This window comes from Phyllobates terribilis, unplaced genomic scaffold, assembly GCF_046119375.1.
Source record: "Phyllobates terribilis strain yellow unplaced genomic scaffold, ASM4611937v1 Scaffold_6931__1_contigs__length_41039, whole genome shotgun sequence".
In the NCBI taxonomy this organism is placed as follows: Eukaryota; Metazoa; Chordata; class Amphibia; order Anura; family Dendrobatidae; genus Phyllobates; species Phyllobates terribilis.
In genome coordinates this window covers 17,512-37,605 of record NW_027369673.1, presented here as the reverse complement: position 1 = coordinate 37,605, position 20,094 = coordinate 17,512, and the positions used below count along the sequence as shown (strand labels likewise).

General features: G+C 36.7%; 1 protein-coding gene across 7 annotated transcripts; it reads left to right on the top strand.

The window, feature by feature from the left end:
- The first annotated feature begins 383 nt into the window (after positions 1-383).
- On the top strand, positions 384-18,119 carry LOC141251340 (transcription factor AP-2-alpha). 7 transcript variants are annotated; one of them, XM_073670302.1, is made up of 7 exons: positions 384-537; positions 6,119-6,553; positions 9,101-9,152; positions 11,708-11,939; positions 13,668-13,786; positions 15,559-15,700; positions 16,742-18,119. In XM_073670302.1, the coding sequence occupies exons 1-7, from the start codon at positions 505-507 to the stop codon at positions 17,025-17,027; spliced, it is 1,299 nt and encodes a 432-aa protein (XP_073526403.1). In that variant the 5' UTR covers positions 384-504; the 3' UTR covers positions 17,028-18,119. The 7 variants fall into 7 exon arrangements, with proteins under 7 accessions (XP_073526403.1, XP_073526405.1, XP_073526402.1 ...); XM_073670304.1 differs by having other exon boundaries at positions 462-597; XM_073670301.1 differs by lacking the exon at positions 384-537 and adding an exon at positions 2,810-2,988.
- Positions 18,120-20,094: the final 1,975 nt, after the last annotated feature.

The window sequence follows — 20,094 nt, the reverse complement described above, 5'->3', positions numbered from 1 at the left end:
ATCAGGCTAAATTAGGGGGTTATGGCTTTATTTATAATATACCAGCCCAGTCTCATCATATAATTCCTTCCCTAAGATACATTGTGGAGAAGAGATCGGAGTAAATTCAGTGTAAAATCAGTGTAAGGGATATGGATTGCCAACATGCAGGCCACAGGTATAAAAGGCTGCAGAAGGTAATCAGAAGTCCTGGGGGGTCTTCTGTACACTATAGCACTTCACTACTTGAATGCAGGAGCTGTGCAATAAATACTTATTAGTAAGGAGGAGGGAGCTGGTGTTTATGTGGAGACTTGGGTTGCTGTAAATCCATCAACATCTCAGACAACTCTAAGCATAGTAAGTTACCTAAGCACATTCCTGGGCAGTGCGCATGCGTGCACAGGTAGCAACCAGTTCTTTATGAGCAGGTGAGATGTTCCTGTACAGGTAGAGAAGGATTTGTTGAAGCTGCTCATATCTGCAGGCGGATCCCTCAGTCCATCATCAGCGAGGGATTATAGGATGTCCATGCTGGCCAAGATGGGGGACTGGCAGGTGAGATGTCACACCTGGTCACAGGCTCTCACCTGGTGACTCTCTGAATTCATGATTTCTGTAGGTTATCTCTTAATATCCTTATAATGATATTGTACTTTTTATATACAAGTATTATATTTTATATTGATAGAGCATAAATATCACATAGACAGAAGACGAGGGAAATGGCTGGATCTCAATAGGAAACATTTGGTCATTAAAGCACAAGCCAGGTGAGGAATGGAGCAGGCAAAACCGCCCTGAGCCACCCCTTATAGAGGTTCTTAGTAAAAGTGAGTTATGCAAGCTAATAATAATAACAACGACTTGGAGATCATTCACAGCAGTGCTGTAACCATACATATATATACACGTATATATATATATATATATATATATATATATATATATATAATTTATTTATATATACATATATGTATATACACATCTACACTCACACACATATATATATGTGTGTGTGTGTGTGCGCGCGTGTGTACATCGTTACTGATGAGTGCTCCCAAATATACTGTATATTTACGTGAATGTATCGGGAGCTCCAGCAGATAATACATGTGTGAATGCAAAACTTTTCCAGTTTTCCAGATGACCCTTTTCACTATGGAAACTACTGGAGGTTCTGCTAATAGGCCCTGATAACTTCTAGATGCCTTTCTATCATCTATCTATCTAGCACAGAGTATATATAAATGTGTCATATATATATATATATATATATATATATATATATATATATATATCTTCCAATATATATTCAATGCATATGTTTAGGAGGGAAGGCATAAATAAGAAAAAGCTCATACATATACTCAATCTCAATGTGCTGATGGGTAGAAATAATCACGGCCCTAACTACTAGTTGTCTACTAGTGGTACACACATGTACTTATTTTTATACATATATATAGTAAATCAGCAGCACTGCTCAAATGGGGGCACATCCCCTGGGCCTTTTACACCTGACTTTGCAGGGAGCAGCAGTTCATATACCAGGCTTCTGAAGGACACTGCTTCCATGTGTGAATATGGTCTTAAGCTCCTGAGCAGTGGACTTAAGATATTAATGTCGGTGTAACTGAGCAAATCTATAGGGACTTTCCAGAAAGTTTAGTATCTTGCACGTCAATGTTGGGGGTCACAATACTCAGTGAAGAGTTTCACACTGTTAGCAGCTCCTGAATAGTTGTGCTCCACCTAAGAAATGTTAATGACTCCCAAATGCGACACTATTGATCTGTTTCTGCTGGTGTAAAGTATCTTTCACACTCTTTCACACTCCATGCTGCTATGTTTGATCGTGGATCTAATATTCACATTCAATTAGCTGGGCGGTCATGGTAGTCTTGTCCATGTGACTATAGGCCTGTGTGGGCTCAAGTTGCTGGCGCTGGCTCATGATGTGACACATTCACATTACAAGTGTATTAGCACATATACCAAAGGATAATCCAAGCTTCATTTTCAACTCAATGAGGAAAAAAAACAACTATTTTGACTAGACCAAGAACAAACACATTGGAGGGAAACCTGATTTTTTAGAAGACCTCCTAGATCTTCATGACATTGAACTGAGAGCCACTGGCTCCTGAGACCATTTATGCAAATGCAGTGCCACCACCAAGACCCTGGTGCACTAAAGGGTGGGTTCTGTCAGCTGTAACAATACGATGTGTAAAATACACACTATTGTAGTAGTAGTAGTGCCAAATACAGACCCGCAGATAGACTTCTGTACAAGATGGTCCTCCCAGCCTTCCTATCACTCTAATACAATTAGCCATTAAAATTAACCATTCTGCAAACGTCAAAATGGAATTGCTCATTAGATGCTGCATAATTTTCTCATCTCACACGTTCTCGAAGATCTTCAGACGCCCAAACTGAATATCAAGTAGGACATGTAAAAAGAGATTATCACTTTAAATATTCATTTTCTTTGCACTTCAGGAACGGTGTGTATAATAAAATACAATAAAAGAAAAATACATTTTCCAATTAAATACATATCATATTTATATATTTCAGTAACAAAGTAGAGATTCTTAGACAGGTATATAAATACATTTATATATATAGCTGTCGATGTTTCTTTACTTTGTTACTGAAACCTATGCAATGGTTGCTCAGATTATTTTCCAGCTTTCTTTATATATGCCTAAGCCCTTGAGTGCAGGATCTCATGTCACCTAGCAATCGGACCATTGTAGATATGCTAATCAGCTATTTAGGCTTGGTGGTTAGAAGCAAGGGAAATAAAGGAAACTTTCTACCATTAGAGGGAGATATCAGTGCACCAAAGCATTGCACCAGCATTGCTCACACTCTCTGCACAGCACACAGGGGCTCTAGACTTTTGAGGGGACAGGGAAGAAGAAGAAATCCTCTTCCAAAAAGCCCATGAAAATGCTGTGGAAACTAACGGATAATATCAAATATGAAGAGTGTGAGGTAAGGGGTAGAGTCTCTGACCATTACTATCACACACAGTACATTGTGCACTGAGCTAGGGGTAGCCTGTGCTCTCCGCATGATGGACTTTCCAACTGACTGTATACTGTTAGTATCGGTGCATGCAAAAGTCCATTACATCTATGGTTACAGAATTATTGTTATAAGCACTTTATAAGATTTTATTAAACTGTAGTGAATATGTCCTCATGAGAAAGACATTGAAAATTTTATATATACACGTATTATTTTATACATACATATAATTTATAGCAAGTGTTTCAATAGTTTGTGTAGTGTTATTACATACTATGGTGATATTTTAATTCTTAATTAAACATTTTACGAGCGATCATCATACATAAACTTTCAGATAATAAAATAATAATAATAAAAACAATAATTATTAATAATAATAATAGTAATAACAGAGAGGGCATACATTTCAGAAGTGGAGAAAACGGGATCATTAGAAATCGTGAAGTTTTACCATATGTCGGGTGTTTTGGTGCATACAAAGGCACACAAACGTGTGAGTACAAAGGCAAAGTGTTGGCACATGGATCATTGTCTTGTTATGACTTGCAAGTCTCTAAACTGCCTTTGTGATTCCCCAAGTGGTTGGGGCAGTTTTGGGGATGGACATACATAAAGGCTCGCCGCGTCCTCAGTGCTATTGTGTTATATATATATATATATATTGTTATATATATATTGATATAAAATGATTCCGCCTCTCACCATCTGATATAATGCGGGTTGTCTGACTAATATGCCGGTTGATATTTTGCAGCAAGGTTTCGGAGGACAGTCAGGATACCGGGTGGAGATGGTTCTCCATGTGTCTGCTAGTGGAGCAGGAGGATCAGCAGTCATGGTGGAGGAGAGGCTGTTGTGTGGTGTACTTCTGAGCTGGAGATTAAAGCTGTATTTTGTTAGGTGTGCATAGCTGTGTAGGAACATGCAGGCTCTGGATGACTGTTGTTATTCTAACCCCAGCCAGCTCTATAGAGTTGACTATGTCATATTTTGGAGGAGTTGTTTGCTGGAGTTGCAGAGCCAGTCCGACGGGTTTGGAGTTGGAGTTCGAGCCTGGATCGGGCGGAAGGGAGGCAGCTCTAGAGCCGGGCCCATCCGTGCTGGACCGGTGCTGTCCACAGATGACCAGGGCTGGATCACCTTGACCGCTGTGGAAGGGGACAGGCGAGAGATCTACACTGGGGGGCTTTCAGCATTTCGGCGCTGGAGAACAGGAAACCAGTAGGCTCCAGCAGAAGAACAAAGTTCCCCAGCTGCCTTCCGGGACCTGCATGCTGCCACAAGCCCAGGACTGCTTCTGCCTCCTCCAGGACTGCTGCGCCCTTGTCTGAGACCCTCATCTGAGCTCTGGGTCATTGTCCTAGTTGCCTCAACATAAAAGGAGCTTTCTCTTTTAACCAGAAGAAGAAGAAAAAAAAAACTAAAAGAGCAGAGGATCTTAATTACCGCTGAGGGACGAGCGGTGGATGTGCCTGCCCTGACTGGCTCTGCTCAGACTATTTGTTGGAATAGGAAGCTGTGGTTGTTGTGGTTGGAGCCCATCGGGCTATGGATCAGGTTCAGAGGACAGGAGATCCGGGCCCCTCGGATCCAGACATGAAAAGCAAAGGGCTGGAGAGCACAGAAAACATTCCTAGCAGCAAGAGGAGGACATCAGAGCTGCCCATGGCTTATCCAGGATATTCCCAGGATTCCCAGGTGCCAATTCCCTTTATTCCCCCCATCCCTCCTTCCCTGTCACACTCATTCACTTTTCATGCCCTGCAACCTTTAAAATGTCCCCCCTATCCTGTGATTCGCCAGCCCCCCTCCCCTCTCTCCTTCCCTCACTCCCTCACTGGTGTCTCTCCCTCTTTTCCTCCCCCTCCACCTCTGATTAGATACACTGATTCTTCATTCAATGGACGTCATTTAGAACAGGGCTCTGCCTTGAGTTGCTTCCTCGGTTCACGCTCGATTTCCAGCTATTCTTCCTTTATTAAGTATTGCTGTAATATTAATAGTCATGAATATCTGCTGCTATTAGGGCTTGGAGGGGAACAGGCTGCATCTCTTATAGGAAACCCTGCAACAGCAGCAGAAGCATTACACACAAGTCCACGAAGGATTAACCAAGAGACATTAATACTGAGAAACTTTACATTTGCAAATTCTGCCTTCTTCATATGAAGAATCGCTCTCAGATCTGATGGATTATGGTCTTTGGTCGGCGCCCGATATTCGTTGTAGTTATGATTTTCTAGTAGCAATATACTAGGGCTGGCGAGTTTCTCTCTGCTCTTCTGGTTCTACTCTTGTGCATTTTTTAATTTTTTCTCCATTGATTTGTATCAATAGCAGCACTCATGTTAGTGCACAGTTTTTCCGCTATGGTGAGTTTACAGAAATACTAATGTTATATACTTGCAATTCTATCATTTTTTGCTGTTATTTTATTTATATATAAAACAATCTGCTCCATCCAATTCAATCTAGTTCTGCCATCAAAACCCCATTGTGCAGTTCCCATGATTTGTATTACAGCTATTACTGACATGTGATTTTATCTCGCACATCCTGTGCTTTTTCCCTGATCAAATGACTCTTTAATATTATAAAGCATGGATATATAATATATATAATCTCTCAGTCCCCAGCTAAATTTAAACATATGCTTGCAAGGGGCATGTGCTTTCATTTAATGCCTACTATCCTTACATAGCTGCTCGATTGTATAAATGCCAGTATCTATTATATATATATATTTTTTATATATGTTATATTAGATGGATTATTGTATGCTATGGATTGCAGGGGCCTGTTTCAGAGTGTCTCATATTATTATTATTATTATTACGTAATTAAGATAATAAACGTATTAAGTATTCTTAATAGTATATAGTATTTCAAGGCCTCTTTGGATTCTGAAATTATTCCATTTATGACCTATTTTTCACAGATGTATTAAATGCAGACTTTTCTGTCTATATAAATTATAAAACATCATAATCTTTATGCATAGGAAATAGATATTTTATAGGATGGCATAAATATCTTCAGTCTCGGAGTATTTATATTTGTCTCATTAATTGTTCTGTTTTCTTCTTCCTAGGATCGCCATGACGGTACCAGTAATGGGACAGCCAGGTTACCCCAGCTGGGGACAGTGGGCCAGTCCCCCTATGCCAGTGCTCCCCCACTTTCTCATACTCCCAATACTGACTTTCAGCCCCCCTATTTTCCTCCACCATACCAACCCATATATAATCAATCACAAGATCCATATTCACACATAAATGACCCGTATAGCCTCAATTCCCTCCATGCTCAACCGCAACCTCAGCACCCAGGGTGGCCAGGACAGAGGCAGAGCCAGGAGGCCAGTCTTTTACACACACATCGGGGGCTACCACATCAATTGTCGGGCTTGGACCCACGCAGGGATTACAGGCGGCATGAAGACCTTCTGCACGGGCATCATGGGCTAGGCTCAGGACTTGGTGACATATCCATCCACTCCATACCTCATGCGCTAGAAGATGTCTCGGTAAGGCATTTTTATGTTTCAACCTATTCCTCAGCCAAGTCCTCACCCTTATGTGCACAATGATCCTCAATAGATGTGTCATCCAAGTGCAAACACCCTCCTGTACAGCTGTGCACCTAGAGATGGTGAATGAAGGCAATGAGTTCTCAGATGAAAGCTCAGCCCAGGATGGATGTGATCTGTAATAAATAATCTGTTCTTTATAATTAAAGAAGCTATTTAATACGAACCATCCCTATACATACAGCTGCAATGTCTGCAAGACATAACAAATGAAGCTGAGCTCCATTCCCATTCTTCCTATCTGTATATCATTATAGAGACCCCCATCAGGGCCAACAATTCAGCCACCATTGAATTACAAATCACAGTCGCACTAGAAACTATTCCAATGAAGTTTTCCAATTAATAGTTACCTTAAAAGTGGTCTACAATTAAATTAATCCTTAATCCTTTATTAATTCCATACAAATCAATAATTTATAATTTACCCTTAACTCGCCCTCTTCCATGTATTTGGCATTTTGTCGTAGGAAAAAAAAAAACAGATTGATAATAATAGTAATTAATAATCTGTCGGCAGGACGTTTCCTCATCATACAAAATACTTCCAAAAATCTGGGATTAGACACCGCCGTGAAATAAGTGATGACAGATTAACGATTACAGTCTCAGGTTGCAGGCTTGTGGTGGTGGTGGGATGATATTTGGAAAAGATGGAATGCCATTTAGAAGCTTTGTTGTGTAGTTGTGATATATTTTGGGTTGAATTCATGTCACAACTAATTTGTTAATGTTGGGTTTTCACACACACACACACATATATATATATATATATATATATATATATATATATATATATATATACTTAAATTGCATTTGGGATTAATGAATATCTTATAGATGAAGTAATAGAAAGCGGTAGATAGCTAGATTATGGCTATAGATACACATACTTCTATTTGTCTGTGCAATAATTACATTCATGCATGAATATACACACATAAAGATTTATTTATGAGATAGAATGGTAATAAATATACTAACAATACCAATATCATAACTGGTATTATCATATAAATAAATTAGCACTTAGAACTGATTCATGTGTGCATAGAATTGGATAAAAAAATATTACCATTCAATAAATATAATGGAATTTTTTTGGTTTCACTAATTGTTTTGATTATTATTTGTTCCGTGCTAATAATTATAAATTGCTACAATTGTTCAAAAATACAATACACAATCGTGGCCAACTAAATACCGGAAAATTGGTATAAGTTGAATGTGGGTACATTTAGGGTATCAAATAATATCAGTAATATGGGAAATTATGTGTGAGCCCGTTAGCCCATACCTTGAGTGATTCTATATAAAGAGATCATATTTCCCTACATATTTAAATGACTAGTAGTCACTTCTGAACATTTCTCTATTTAATTCTACTTAAATGCAGGAGCACTTTAGGCAAGTTACAAATGAGAGCATTGAGTATAATAAAAGTCGTAATAAAGCCACGCAGTCCCATCCACCCGGAATCATTCAGATCAGGCACAATTAACAGGAGCATAAATCCACCAGTGAATGGAAAATGTTATCATCTCGATTATTGCTGGACAATGACTAACAGGGAGGACTCCAGACTCTGCCGAATCTTGTGGGTCAGAACCAGGCGAAAGCTACTATTCTCACCATCCCTAGCTATCATTATTTAAAGAGTTTGCAGACATTAAAATTGACAACATTTTAAAATCTAATGAATATAGGGGAGATTGTCTTTGGAGCAGATCTGTCAGTGCCTCCATGGAGCATGATCCCCCCTCTCATCATACAATTAGGAATGCAACACTTTCTGGTTCCATATTCATTTCAGTAATTGTGCACAGATTGAGAGCATACTACCCTGTATAATGCATACATATCTATCTATCTATCTATCTATCTATCTATCTATCTATCTATCTCTATCTATCATCTGTACATGACATACATACAGACATATATACATATACACACAGGCATATAGATAAGTGTATAAATGTATATATCTATTTACACACACATATATAAATATACATACATATATATGTGGGTGTAAATATATATGTATATATATATATATATATATATATATATACACACATGTATATATATACACCTACATATATATACATACATACATACACACAGATATATATATACATATATATATATATATATATATATATATATATATATATATATATATATATATACATATATATACACAAGCAATCTTTGACTAGTAATTGCTTTTTATATGTATATACATATAAAATGAACTTACACCCGACCTTTCTATCTACATACAATCCAGGCACAGTTTATGTCATTGTAATTTGTAAGCTTGCACTATAAAGGGCAAATAATTTTGCTGATCATGTCACAATGTTTTGCAGCTGTTGTTCTTGGTGATAATTCTCTTCTGACATAAAACCTGAGCATTTTCCCTGGTCTTGTTATGACAATGCATTACAAACTTTAGTGTATTTTTTTTTGTTACAGCACGTAGAAGACCCAGGTATCAACATCCCAGATCAGACTGTAATTAAGAAAGGTAGGCTATTTTCTTGTGCATTCCTTACAAGTCTCTACAAGCTTTTCTTTCCATGCTCAAAACTGCCGAGCTTCATCCTAAAGTATTTCAAGCTTGTGTGGCTGAAATATCTAAGTGTAGGCTCCTCTACAGAAGAATATGTGTTTAATGTTCACCTTGTTCACACACGTGTAGTTGGTGCATACATGCTATTGTTCTTGTGTGTGTATGGAAATATGTAGTGTATACAGATGCAGCAGAGCTGAGTTATAATGTGGGGTATCATAGTGTGTTTCGTTTATTTATGTGGCTTTAGGTAATGCATAAAGGAAAATTAAAAATTAATTTATCTATCTACCTATCTATCTATCTATCTATCTATCTATCTATCTATCTATCTATCTATCTATCTATCTATCCTTTACAATGATATGATAAAACATAATAACTGAGTATAGAAAGTCACCAACATATCAATGATATTTTTCCCCAAGGAGAACAGAATGACTTTATTTTTGCAAGAAACCAAACGTCTTCAGGTTTATTTGTCCCACTCTTATTTCTTCCTCTATTGTAAGTTGATCTAGCTGAGATGCTCGTTCCAAGTCAACATGATAATTGGCTCTTCTATTAGTAATCTCAAGAGTTCGTTTAGCTCCTATTGTCTCTATTAGCCTCCCCAGAGCTATTAATGTCACAAGTGATCTATCCAGAGCCCCCATTCGTCTGACTCTCCCCAACAAATGAAATGCACAGGCCATCCATACCCACATGATTAGAGCTGCCGTCGTAATAACAGGGTGCACTGTGTCTGGGTATATACAGGGTTAGGGAAACAATTCATGGATGCATTGCATTTATTTTGGAGGACCGGTGTGCTGCTTGTAATTATATCGGGATGGCAGTGGGTTTGATATTTTTAATTACAATAAAATAGAAAAAAATATATATACCAGAATTATTAATTAAAATCTAGATAATTCCCCCTACAATTCAGTGTATATTGTCTCTGTGACCTAGAACAATATTATCTGATTGTTTAATGGATATGATGTAGAAATAATTCAGAATGATAAATTGTACTGGCAGATTAGGATTATTTCTATATCATGTTGCAAATAATCTAAATCAGTAAATTCTAAAACCATTTGCATGAGTTAAAGCCTCAACTATAGGACACACAGAATGCGCTTTTTCCAATGATGATTCCAGGACCTGTTTATTTGAGGCCTTATGGCTTTAGGGAAGCAGGCTATTTTTGGCAATCATAGGTAGAGAAGGATATTTTTGTTTGCATGCTGTATACACAGAATACATCACATCTAGCCTTCAGTATGAAGTCTAATGATAGATGTATGGTCATGTATGCAAGAGAAAAATATTAATATGAACTCAGAGTGCAGTAATCTGGTGCTTTGTGGGGTGCATTATACTAAGGAACTATCTAACTTCTATCGGTAATTAAATCAGACAGGTTTTCCCTCACTAGACAATGTGAAGCAGCAGTACCACTTTCCGCCTCAATGTGGCGCTTATGCTCCTCTCTGCTCCTCTCTCTGCCTGCGGTATTAACCCTGTCGCTTCCAAGTTAGTTAACCCTGAGCACTGTTATAAGAGCGACATCTTAACGTATATCCCTTTTCATTTAGGATATATATAATCACAGGGGTCACATTAATACCGTGATAATAATGATTTTCCATTCTTAATAGTTTAATCGTGTAAGACGTGTGCCCCCAATAATAACCTTAGAGAGGATCAACATATAGACAATTTCTCCAGTTGTGGAGTTGAATGCAACCTATTGTTCCTTGTAAATAGATATTTTAAGAGAAGGAAGCAGTAATATTCCTTTATAGGCTTATTGACAAAAAGTTGTCTGCCCCATGCTCTCTTCTCTCCAGTAGTACTTCTACTTTAGAGCTGCTGGTCCTTTAATAGTGACCATGACGATGAGTAGTGCTAGCATGAGAGACATTCTTTTATATAAGAGACTATTTCGACTTTATTACAGATGCCCCCATGATCACTTATCTCCAGTAGGACATCTACTTTAGTGCTAGTGGTCCTTTAATAGTACTAGTATGAGAGGTATTCTTTTATATAGGAGACTATTTCGATTGGATTAGAGATAACCCTATAACCACTTCTCTTCAGTAGTACATCTACTTTAGGGCTAGTGGTCCTTTAATAGTGACCATGATAATGAGTAGTACTAGTATGAGAGGTATTCTTTTATATAGGATATTATTTCGATTTTATTACAGATACCCCATGATCACTTCTCTCCAGTAGGACTTCTATTAGTACTAGTATGGTAGGTATTCTTTTATATAGGAGACTATTTCGATTGGATTAGAGATGCCCCTATGATCACTTCTCTTTAGTAGTACATCTACTTTAGGACTAGTGATCCTTTAATAGTGACCAGGATGATGACGAGTAGTACTAGTATGAGTGCCATTCTTTTACATAGGAGACTATTTCCATAGGATTAGAGATGCCCATAGAAGCCAAGCGTGTTTGTACCCAGGCCTTCTAGTTTCCTGGCATCATTGTCATCCTTCTCTTTTCAGGGCCTGTCTCATTGTCTAAATCCAATAACAATGCAGTGTCGTCCCTCTCTCTCAACAAAGACAATCTCTTCGGTGGAGTAGTGAATCCGAATGAAGTTTTCTGCTCAGTTCCTGGAAGACTGTCTCTTCTAAGCTCCACATCAAAGTACAAGGTGACAGTGGCAGAAGTACAGAGAAGGTTGTCCCCGCCCGAGTGCCTCAATGCTTCTCTGCTGGGTGGAGTGCTCAGGAGGTGAGACTCTTTTATATACACTGACTTGTTGTGTAGCATGGGTGTTCATCATCCAGGAATGGTTAAATGATCAGGCAGATACTAGGTAATGGGTTAACTGTGAGAGGGTCTGTTAGGGTCAATTAATACTGACCATTCCATATACATCTTTATGTCATAAAAAAAAATAAAAAAATTCTGCATTGATTTATTGAAAGCACTTTTTAGACTTAGCAATAGCTGTTAGGGTGAGCTGCCTGCATGCTGAGGCTCATCTTCAGATGCCTACATAATGGCCTCAGTCAGCCCAGGCTGTGCTATGGTCATCGTGTTTACCATCAGGGCTGGCAGGTTCATTCAGTGTCACATTGCATCTGGCTGAGCATGTAAGGACATGGTGTGGAGAACATGGGGGTGAAATATAGCAGGGAACATGGTGATTACTGCAAAGATTAAAACAATCCATGAAACAGGCTACAATAATATTTGCTTTCCCAATTCTTTCACTGAATGAATGTCCTATAATATTTATTCTAGTTAATAATAATGTTCTCCTTCAAAGGCAAGCTCACTGACAATTTATAGAGTGAAAAAAAAAGTCTAAACACAACTTGTTATGGAGTATTAACAACGTACTGTTTTCATACTATATAATATATGTCAGTAATCCATAATTGGAATAGTAATGTTAAGGCTATGGGATTTATAGCTGCACTTATGTTGATATGTGCACTACATTCTATTCTTTCGTATAAGATACACTTGTCACTTAACAGTTCTAATTGACATTACTATTAAATGGACCAAAATCATAGGGAAAGTACCAAATTTGGAAGAGAAAACAGCATTAAATGGGAAATGGAGTAACTATTCTACATTCTTTAACTTTATGTTAACGGTTGATTATAGCTAATCATTCCATCACTGGTAATTACACTATAGATTCACAGTTATGCCACTTAATGCTTATGGACAGAGCTGATTTGGGTGTAATTAGATTTTTGATTAGCTGCAAGTCATAAACACTGACTGTCTCCTTACTAGAGTGGGAGTGTGTCCTATGTATACTTCATGTCTGTCCCTACACACTAGCCCCTTTCCCATTACACTATGGATATACCAACCTTCAATGCCCTTATTTCTTGTATCCTCCAATCTAACAATGTACAAGGCCTTGGTTTTCTTTTCCTTGCAACACAGAAGTAATTTGATTCTTCTGATGCCCTTTAAAGATGTCCTAGACACTGAGCTTAATACCATGCTCACTGTCTACACCCCATAACTATGAGACCATTCATATGTTTCTGTAAATTACATGAATGAGAATGTAAGGAGGCTTCATTTCCTTGGGTCAGAATAGGTCACTTTTTTGAGCAATGATGATCTTGGTCTGCAGCCATGTCAACACATTCCTCTTCCCAGCACACCAATTACATTCTTCTTTTACATTTTGCAACCTATCTGAAAGTTTTCTGTGTTGAAAGCTTGGGGGTAAACTCTCCCCAGATAAATATCATAATGTAGTATTTTACATTTGAAATATTGTGGAACAATAATCCTAAACTAATAATTGTAATAATTAATATTTTATTTTTCCATAAAAGTTCCAGATCGTTCAATCTATCTCAATATAAAAATCATTTAAAACATTTATTGATGTATTTGTCATTACTCATTATATTTTTACATGATAATTTATACTAGTATTATTTCTTATATTATGTGCAATACATCTTACATTCTTCACAGGGCAAAATCCAAAAATGGCGGCCGATCACTGAGAGAAAAATTAGATAAAATAGGATTAAATCTTCCAGCTGGGAGGCGTAAAGCTGCTAATGTCACATTGCTCACATCCTTAGTGGAGGGTAAGTAGACTGATGTTTCTCTAGCAGTAGTAAAAGTGCACTAATCGTTCTTGATTGCCTCCATTTTGTGCTCTTAGAAGAATTAAAAGAAAGCCATTTCAATATGATAATAGTTAAATACCTAAACCCAAAGTTGTTTCCACTCAAAACAATGCAGTAAATCATTTAAGCTGAGCTGCCATCTGCATTGGAGAAGTGCCTGACCAGGACTTCCTGAATTACATGACCTGTGCCAGAGGGCAACATTATACTGCGTGGATCTAAGGGACTCACTGCTGCTTCTCATTTATGCCTTACCTTCTAGTCCAAAGAACTGAGCCTGCCGCCCTCTTCTATACCCATTAATATACTTGCATGCATTATAGAATCACCACTGCACATTTGGTGTCAAAAACTGTACAGGACTATTCTCCCATCCCATCAGATTTCAGAAACTTCTTTGAAACAGCAGAGAATATATATATATATATGTGTGTGTGTGTTTAAATATATATATATATATATATATATATATATATATATATATATATATACATATATATATATAATATAAAAAAATAAAATATATATGTATTTAGTTATATATATATTTTGTATATATATTTTATACATTTATAATATATATTTTATATATATTTATGTTTTTACTAAGAATATAAATCATTTTGCAATATATATGTGTATAAATATATGTGCAATAATAAATATTAAATATATTTTTATATGTTTATATATATAAATATATATTTTAGATATGTTTTATATTTTTATACATACTTTTATTCTTTTACCGAGTATGTATATATCATTTTGAAATATATATACATATATTCTTTTTATATATACTTAGTTTTGGCACATAATTATTGATTGCACTATGTCTTCTATTTCTGCATATTTTCTGAGGTTTAGGATATATTTACATAGAGATAGACCTGGTGCAGTCATGAGGAGGCACTTGGTAATGATGATGATGATGATGAGTACTGTTATTGTGGAAGATCTGCTCCATCTTTGTGGAAAGAAGCTCTTTGAAGCGCTAATTGGCGCATGCGTTCTTCCGGAGTGCAGCTAATAGCAGGAAACCCTGCAGTAAAATCCAACTGCTTCAGGAAATTAAAACCAAAGATCTGAAAATCAACAGAACAGACAGACTCGGTGCACTGACCCCGAATCTCTCTCAGCTAATCGGCCAGGATATAGAAAATAAGAGCATTGTAAAGCAGGGACTCTCACAACTCAGTCAATAATGTGTAAATTCCTTCAATTAATAATGACAGCAGAGTAGATCTGGATCGTCAGCTCCTATGGTAAAAGCTTTATTTGTAGCATGTGGCATATAAAAAAAAGTCATTTATATTTAGGGCACTGATTAATATGTGGAGTCATATTGAAATAATTTTATCTTTTTTTTTTTTTAAATAATAATCAAATAAGATATTTGGAAACTGGAGTTGCAATTTAAAGGACCACTCCACCTTTTAATTAATAGCTGACAATGGGGGGCTGCTAACAACCATTAACCATCCTGTATATCCCCAATGGTTACTTTGACAGGGATGGAATATTTAAGGAACTTCCTGTTATTAATCCCATAGAAGAACTTTATTATAGAAGTAAAGTTTGATTAAGTTAAATATTTTTTTTTGCACTTCCTCATGCGTTTTTATGGTGATTTGGTACTGCTCATCATGATTATTCTTATTATCATTAATCCAAATCTTGCTTCTGCGACTTTTACAACATCCCTTCTATGCCCTGTGCCCTTGTAGGTGAAGCTGTCCATCTAGCTAGAGATTTTGGCTATGTCTGTGAAACAGAGTTTCCTGCAAAAGCAGTAGCAGAATATGTCAACCGACAACACTCCGATCCTAACGAGCAAGTGACTAGGAAAAACATGTTACTAGCTACAAAGTAAGTACCCCCCCTATATATTTGTATATGTACAGCTGAATAATCTTTGGCATGATTAAACTAGTAGTTCTACAGCAGTTACCTGCCTATGAGCTAAGGTTTATGGTTGGTAAACTCTATTTCCCCAAATCTCTCACACCCCAGCATCTTTAACAGCTGGAGTTCCCAAGTTTATCCACCTTTGACCTAAACTGAAAACAAATGTAAGGAACATTTTAGAGTATCCTGAGTTAATAATTTGCTAGGAGTAAATTGCTGCTAACTTGAAAAAGATTAAGAACCTCATTGAAATACTTATCTAATTAAGCGGAAATGTGATATCAAAGGATAGGCTAAAATATACAGTTGTTGACTTGTTATTCTTTATTATCCTGTGTATGTATTACAATGATAGGTTATCAATATTAATTTGCGCATTGATATACTGTATCTGGTACAACTCTCTGGTGTAATGGAATTCTAATTCATTTTGGTCTCTTACCATGTGGTAAATTTCTTTCCACTTTTACCAATCCACCTGCAATAAAACAGCCCACAGCAGTGGAGTTTCAATGGCTTTTGTAGTTGTAGGAAGCAGGATGGGACTTCTAGTTCGAGTCTTGCTTCTGTTTAATATGAAATGCAAGACATCTAAATAAGCAACAAATAAAGAAATCTATAGGGGTTTCCTTGGTACATATGTTCTGCATTTCTTATAGACCACTGATGCCCCTGGAAGCCTTTAGTAACATCCCCCAAGACTCTGAAATGTGTCATAAGGTTACTCATTCTCCCAGGGACTTTTCGGGTTACACCAGGAAATGAATGGAAGATGTCTTTAGTTATGGTACTTGTGAGGTTTACAGACTTGAATGGATTAAATCAAATGTGTTATCCACAATGGAGATTACTATCATGTGGCAAGTCTAGGCTTCCCATGCTTCATCATGCTTATTAACTCATTGCATACTCCACATTCTCTTTATGTGAATTCATTCTGGCTGTAAGGTGCAATAAAACATGAAAGTCATCTCATTTCTGCTTTTTTTTTTTGCATTGTAGGCAGATTTGTAAAGAATTCACAGATTTATTGTCACAGGACAGATCACCTTTGGGTAACTCTAGACCATCTCCAATTCTGGAACCAGGCATTCAAAGCTGCCTGACACACTTCAACCTCATCTCTCATGGATTTGGCAGTCCAGCAGTATGTGCAGCCATCACTGCCCTGCAAAATTATCTAACAGAGGCACTGAAAGCAATGGACAAAATGTACCTCAATAATAACCCCAACAGCCACACAGACAACAGCAAAGGGGGTGACAAAGATGAAAAGCACAGGAAGTGACCCACAATCTCATCATTTGTACCCCCTGAACATCCTTATGTGTTAGTCCCCTGCCAAGTGGGGCAAAGAGAAGAAGACCTATTGCCATCCCTTAACCAGAGAAGGAAAGGCTTCTGCTCAGCCGCCGAAACGTTGTCCATTCGTTTGTTGTCTCGTTTGGATTATTAATGGAACAGGCAATGGAGCCAGGAAACGTTTTGTCTTTAGTGTTTGGACATTTTGTAAGAGAACTTTTTTTTTTAAAGAAACAATTTCTTGTTAAATATATATCTATATATATATATCAGAGTCATCGAACTGATCACCACCTTCCCTTACGCTGATGCTTCTTCAGTTGAGATTGTAGCCCCAGTAACAAAGGCTGCGGATGACATTATCAGTATTGTGAATAAACTTGAGCACAAAACATTGCAGTTCCATGTCGTGTCTTCAGGTTGTACCTTTTCCCTCTTAAGGTAAATGCCAACACGTTGAACTTTGTGTTTGGACACAGATCATGGTCACTATAAGGGAATCAGTGTTTCTGTAAATACTTATTTATGTGTAATTTAATGGGGATTGTAAATATGGTGAGTCTGTTAAAAGAAACTTTTTTTTTTTTTTTAATTTATCTGGTGATCTCGTTTACCTATTGTTTAGTGGGTTTTTTCAATTTTCCTCTTAGTTCATGTGATTCTTGGTACTTATTTAGAAGGCAGAACTTTGGGTTTCTTTCTATGGAATTCCTAATTTTTAGCACTGTTGTAGCATGTTAAGACGACAATGAAGCTGCAGAACAAATAAAAAAAAAATGGATTTTTATATATGATTAGTATTATAAAAAGTCTTTTCATTTTCCCAAAGAAAAAAAATAGAAATCTCAATATTTGGACATTGTCAAATTAACAAGTGTTTTATTGAATGAGGGATAAATATGTGTGAAGAGCAATACATAAGTGCTATACTGTATATTGGGTTCAATTGTGTACAGAGGACTGCACAAGTGATGGGGGTGCAAGGAGCTCACTGACCACAGAGACTCTGCTCCCCAACCCCTAGCAATGTATTATAGTTTTTATTGTTGACCAGGTGAATAAATATTTGATACGCTTTATGTCGATTCTTTTATTCAGTGGCTGTCTTTACTCAGGCGTATTTTTGTCCTTGGCAGTATTTTTTATTCAGTATGGTTACAGTAATTGAGTTTAACTCTCCCTTGACAATTGCTCCCTGCAATAAGCAGCTGAACCCATTGTTTCCCTCAAGTATAATAAAAACTTACTTTCAACTCTGAGTTCAGTGTAGGGAACCATTTGATATTTCGAGTGTAATCTGACATCGATAATAACCATTATAGGGAGTTAAAAAATAATATTATTATCTAAAACAACAAATCCTTTTGTTTCTTGAATATTATCATAGTTATTGTCTAAGCCAACAAAAATATGTGCTTTGTATATAAAACTACATATTATATCCTAATATAATGTTCTATACTTATATTTTATTGTAATGGTAACGATATTAATATTATTATATAATATATGTTAATACTGATATATATATATATTTATATATGTGTGTATTAGTATATATTAGCGTATACATATATAATACATTTATGTTATTACTAGCATATATATATGCTTGTAATAACATATATGTATTAAGTATCTATGTATATTTTTTAGAAATTCATTGTAATATGTATAACTTCGGAGAACAGGAGGAGATAAAGTGACATAACAAATAGGAAACAAGGGCATAATAATGATTAAATCATAGAAAGTAATGATGAAGCATTATCTTCATGTATGGCTGCTCCTTGTATTATTTAAACCAGCAGACCTTGGAGCAGGGGAGCATAGAGATCATGTGAATGGGTGTATTTGGAGAATGCTTAGGGGCATATACGATAATTGCTTAGGGAATGTATAATATGAGCTATTGGAAAGAGTTAATATTCATCTTGTCTTTAAACTGAGATAAGATGGGATTTGAATTCAATGGAGATCTTATATTCATGGTACATAATCGGTTTGGGCTGTGTGGCTTGATGGCACTACACATGTTGTGACTTATTTGTGTCTATGTAGGAATGATCTGTAACTGGAGACTCCCCCATTGCTGTTCCCAATGCTAAAATAATATGAGCAATTGAATGGTGCAGATTAACAAGTGTGTTCATAGATAAGGTCAATTCAGCTTGAAATGCAAACGAAATAACAAAAAAAAAAATGCCAGTGATTTGGGCTCTTTCTGCGTTCCCCTTCATTGTGGAGGTTTATGTGGAGTTGTTTACAATAACAGGGCCAGAAGAATTAACATTTCCTCATGCTGTTTGACGTTTGCTTGAGCTGTTGAAGCAACACATTAGATAAAGCACAAGATGTTTCATTTTGCTCGGGTAATCTACTTATGGAAGGCACTGGAAAATCAATCTTGCCAGGCTGAAGGGACTAGCACTGCAAATTCTATTTGCATCAGGCAGCCAGTTCATAATAACAATGCTACATATTTAAATCCAAATTGAAAGTGGATCAAGAAAATGCTCTGCTGCCTTTGTCTCCCCTCGTCCCAGGATGGATGTATACACACATGCACATATACTCTTCTTCTTACTAGCTGTGTGGAGATGCTTGGAAGGAACAAGCTTTAGTGCACATAGCCTTGACATAAATGAAAAGCAGTGTATTGCAGCAGGTGAAGTGAAGCATTGTCTAGCAGGGCTGTTGTTCTTGGCTGCATCTCAGATTGTGTGTGGGATCCTCACCTCGGGCACAATAGCTTTCATAGACTACAATACACGACTGCTCTTTTTGCTGCTAAACATAAATACTCATCTCCAAAGCAAAGCAATTTTATTAAGCTCTATTCATTCTCATAGGCATTTAGAAGTGTGTAGTGGGAAACTGCAACAAATATCTAAATCTGCAAGTCCAAATGTAACTACATGACCATATATGTATGTATGTGTATATATATATATATATATATATATATATATATATATATATATATACACACACACACACACACATATATATATATACACACACACACACACACACACACACATATATATATA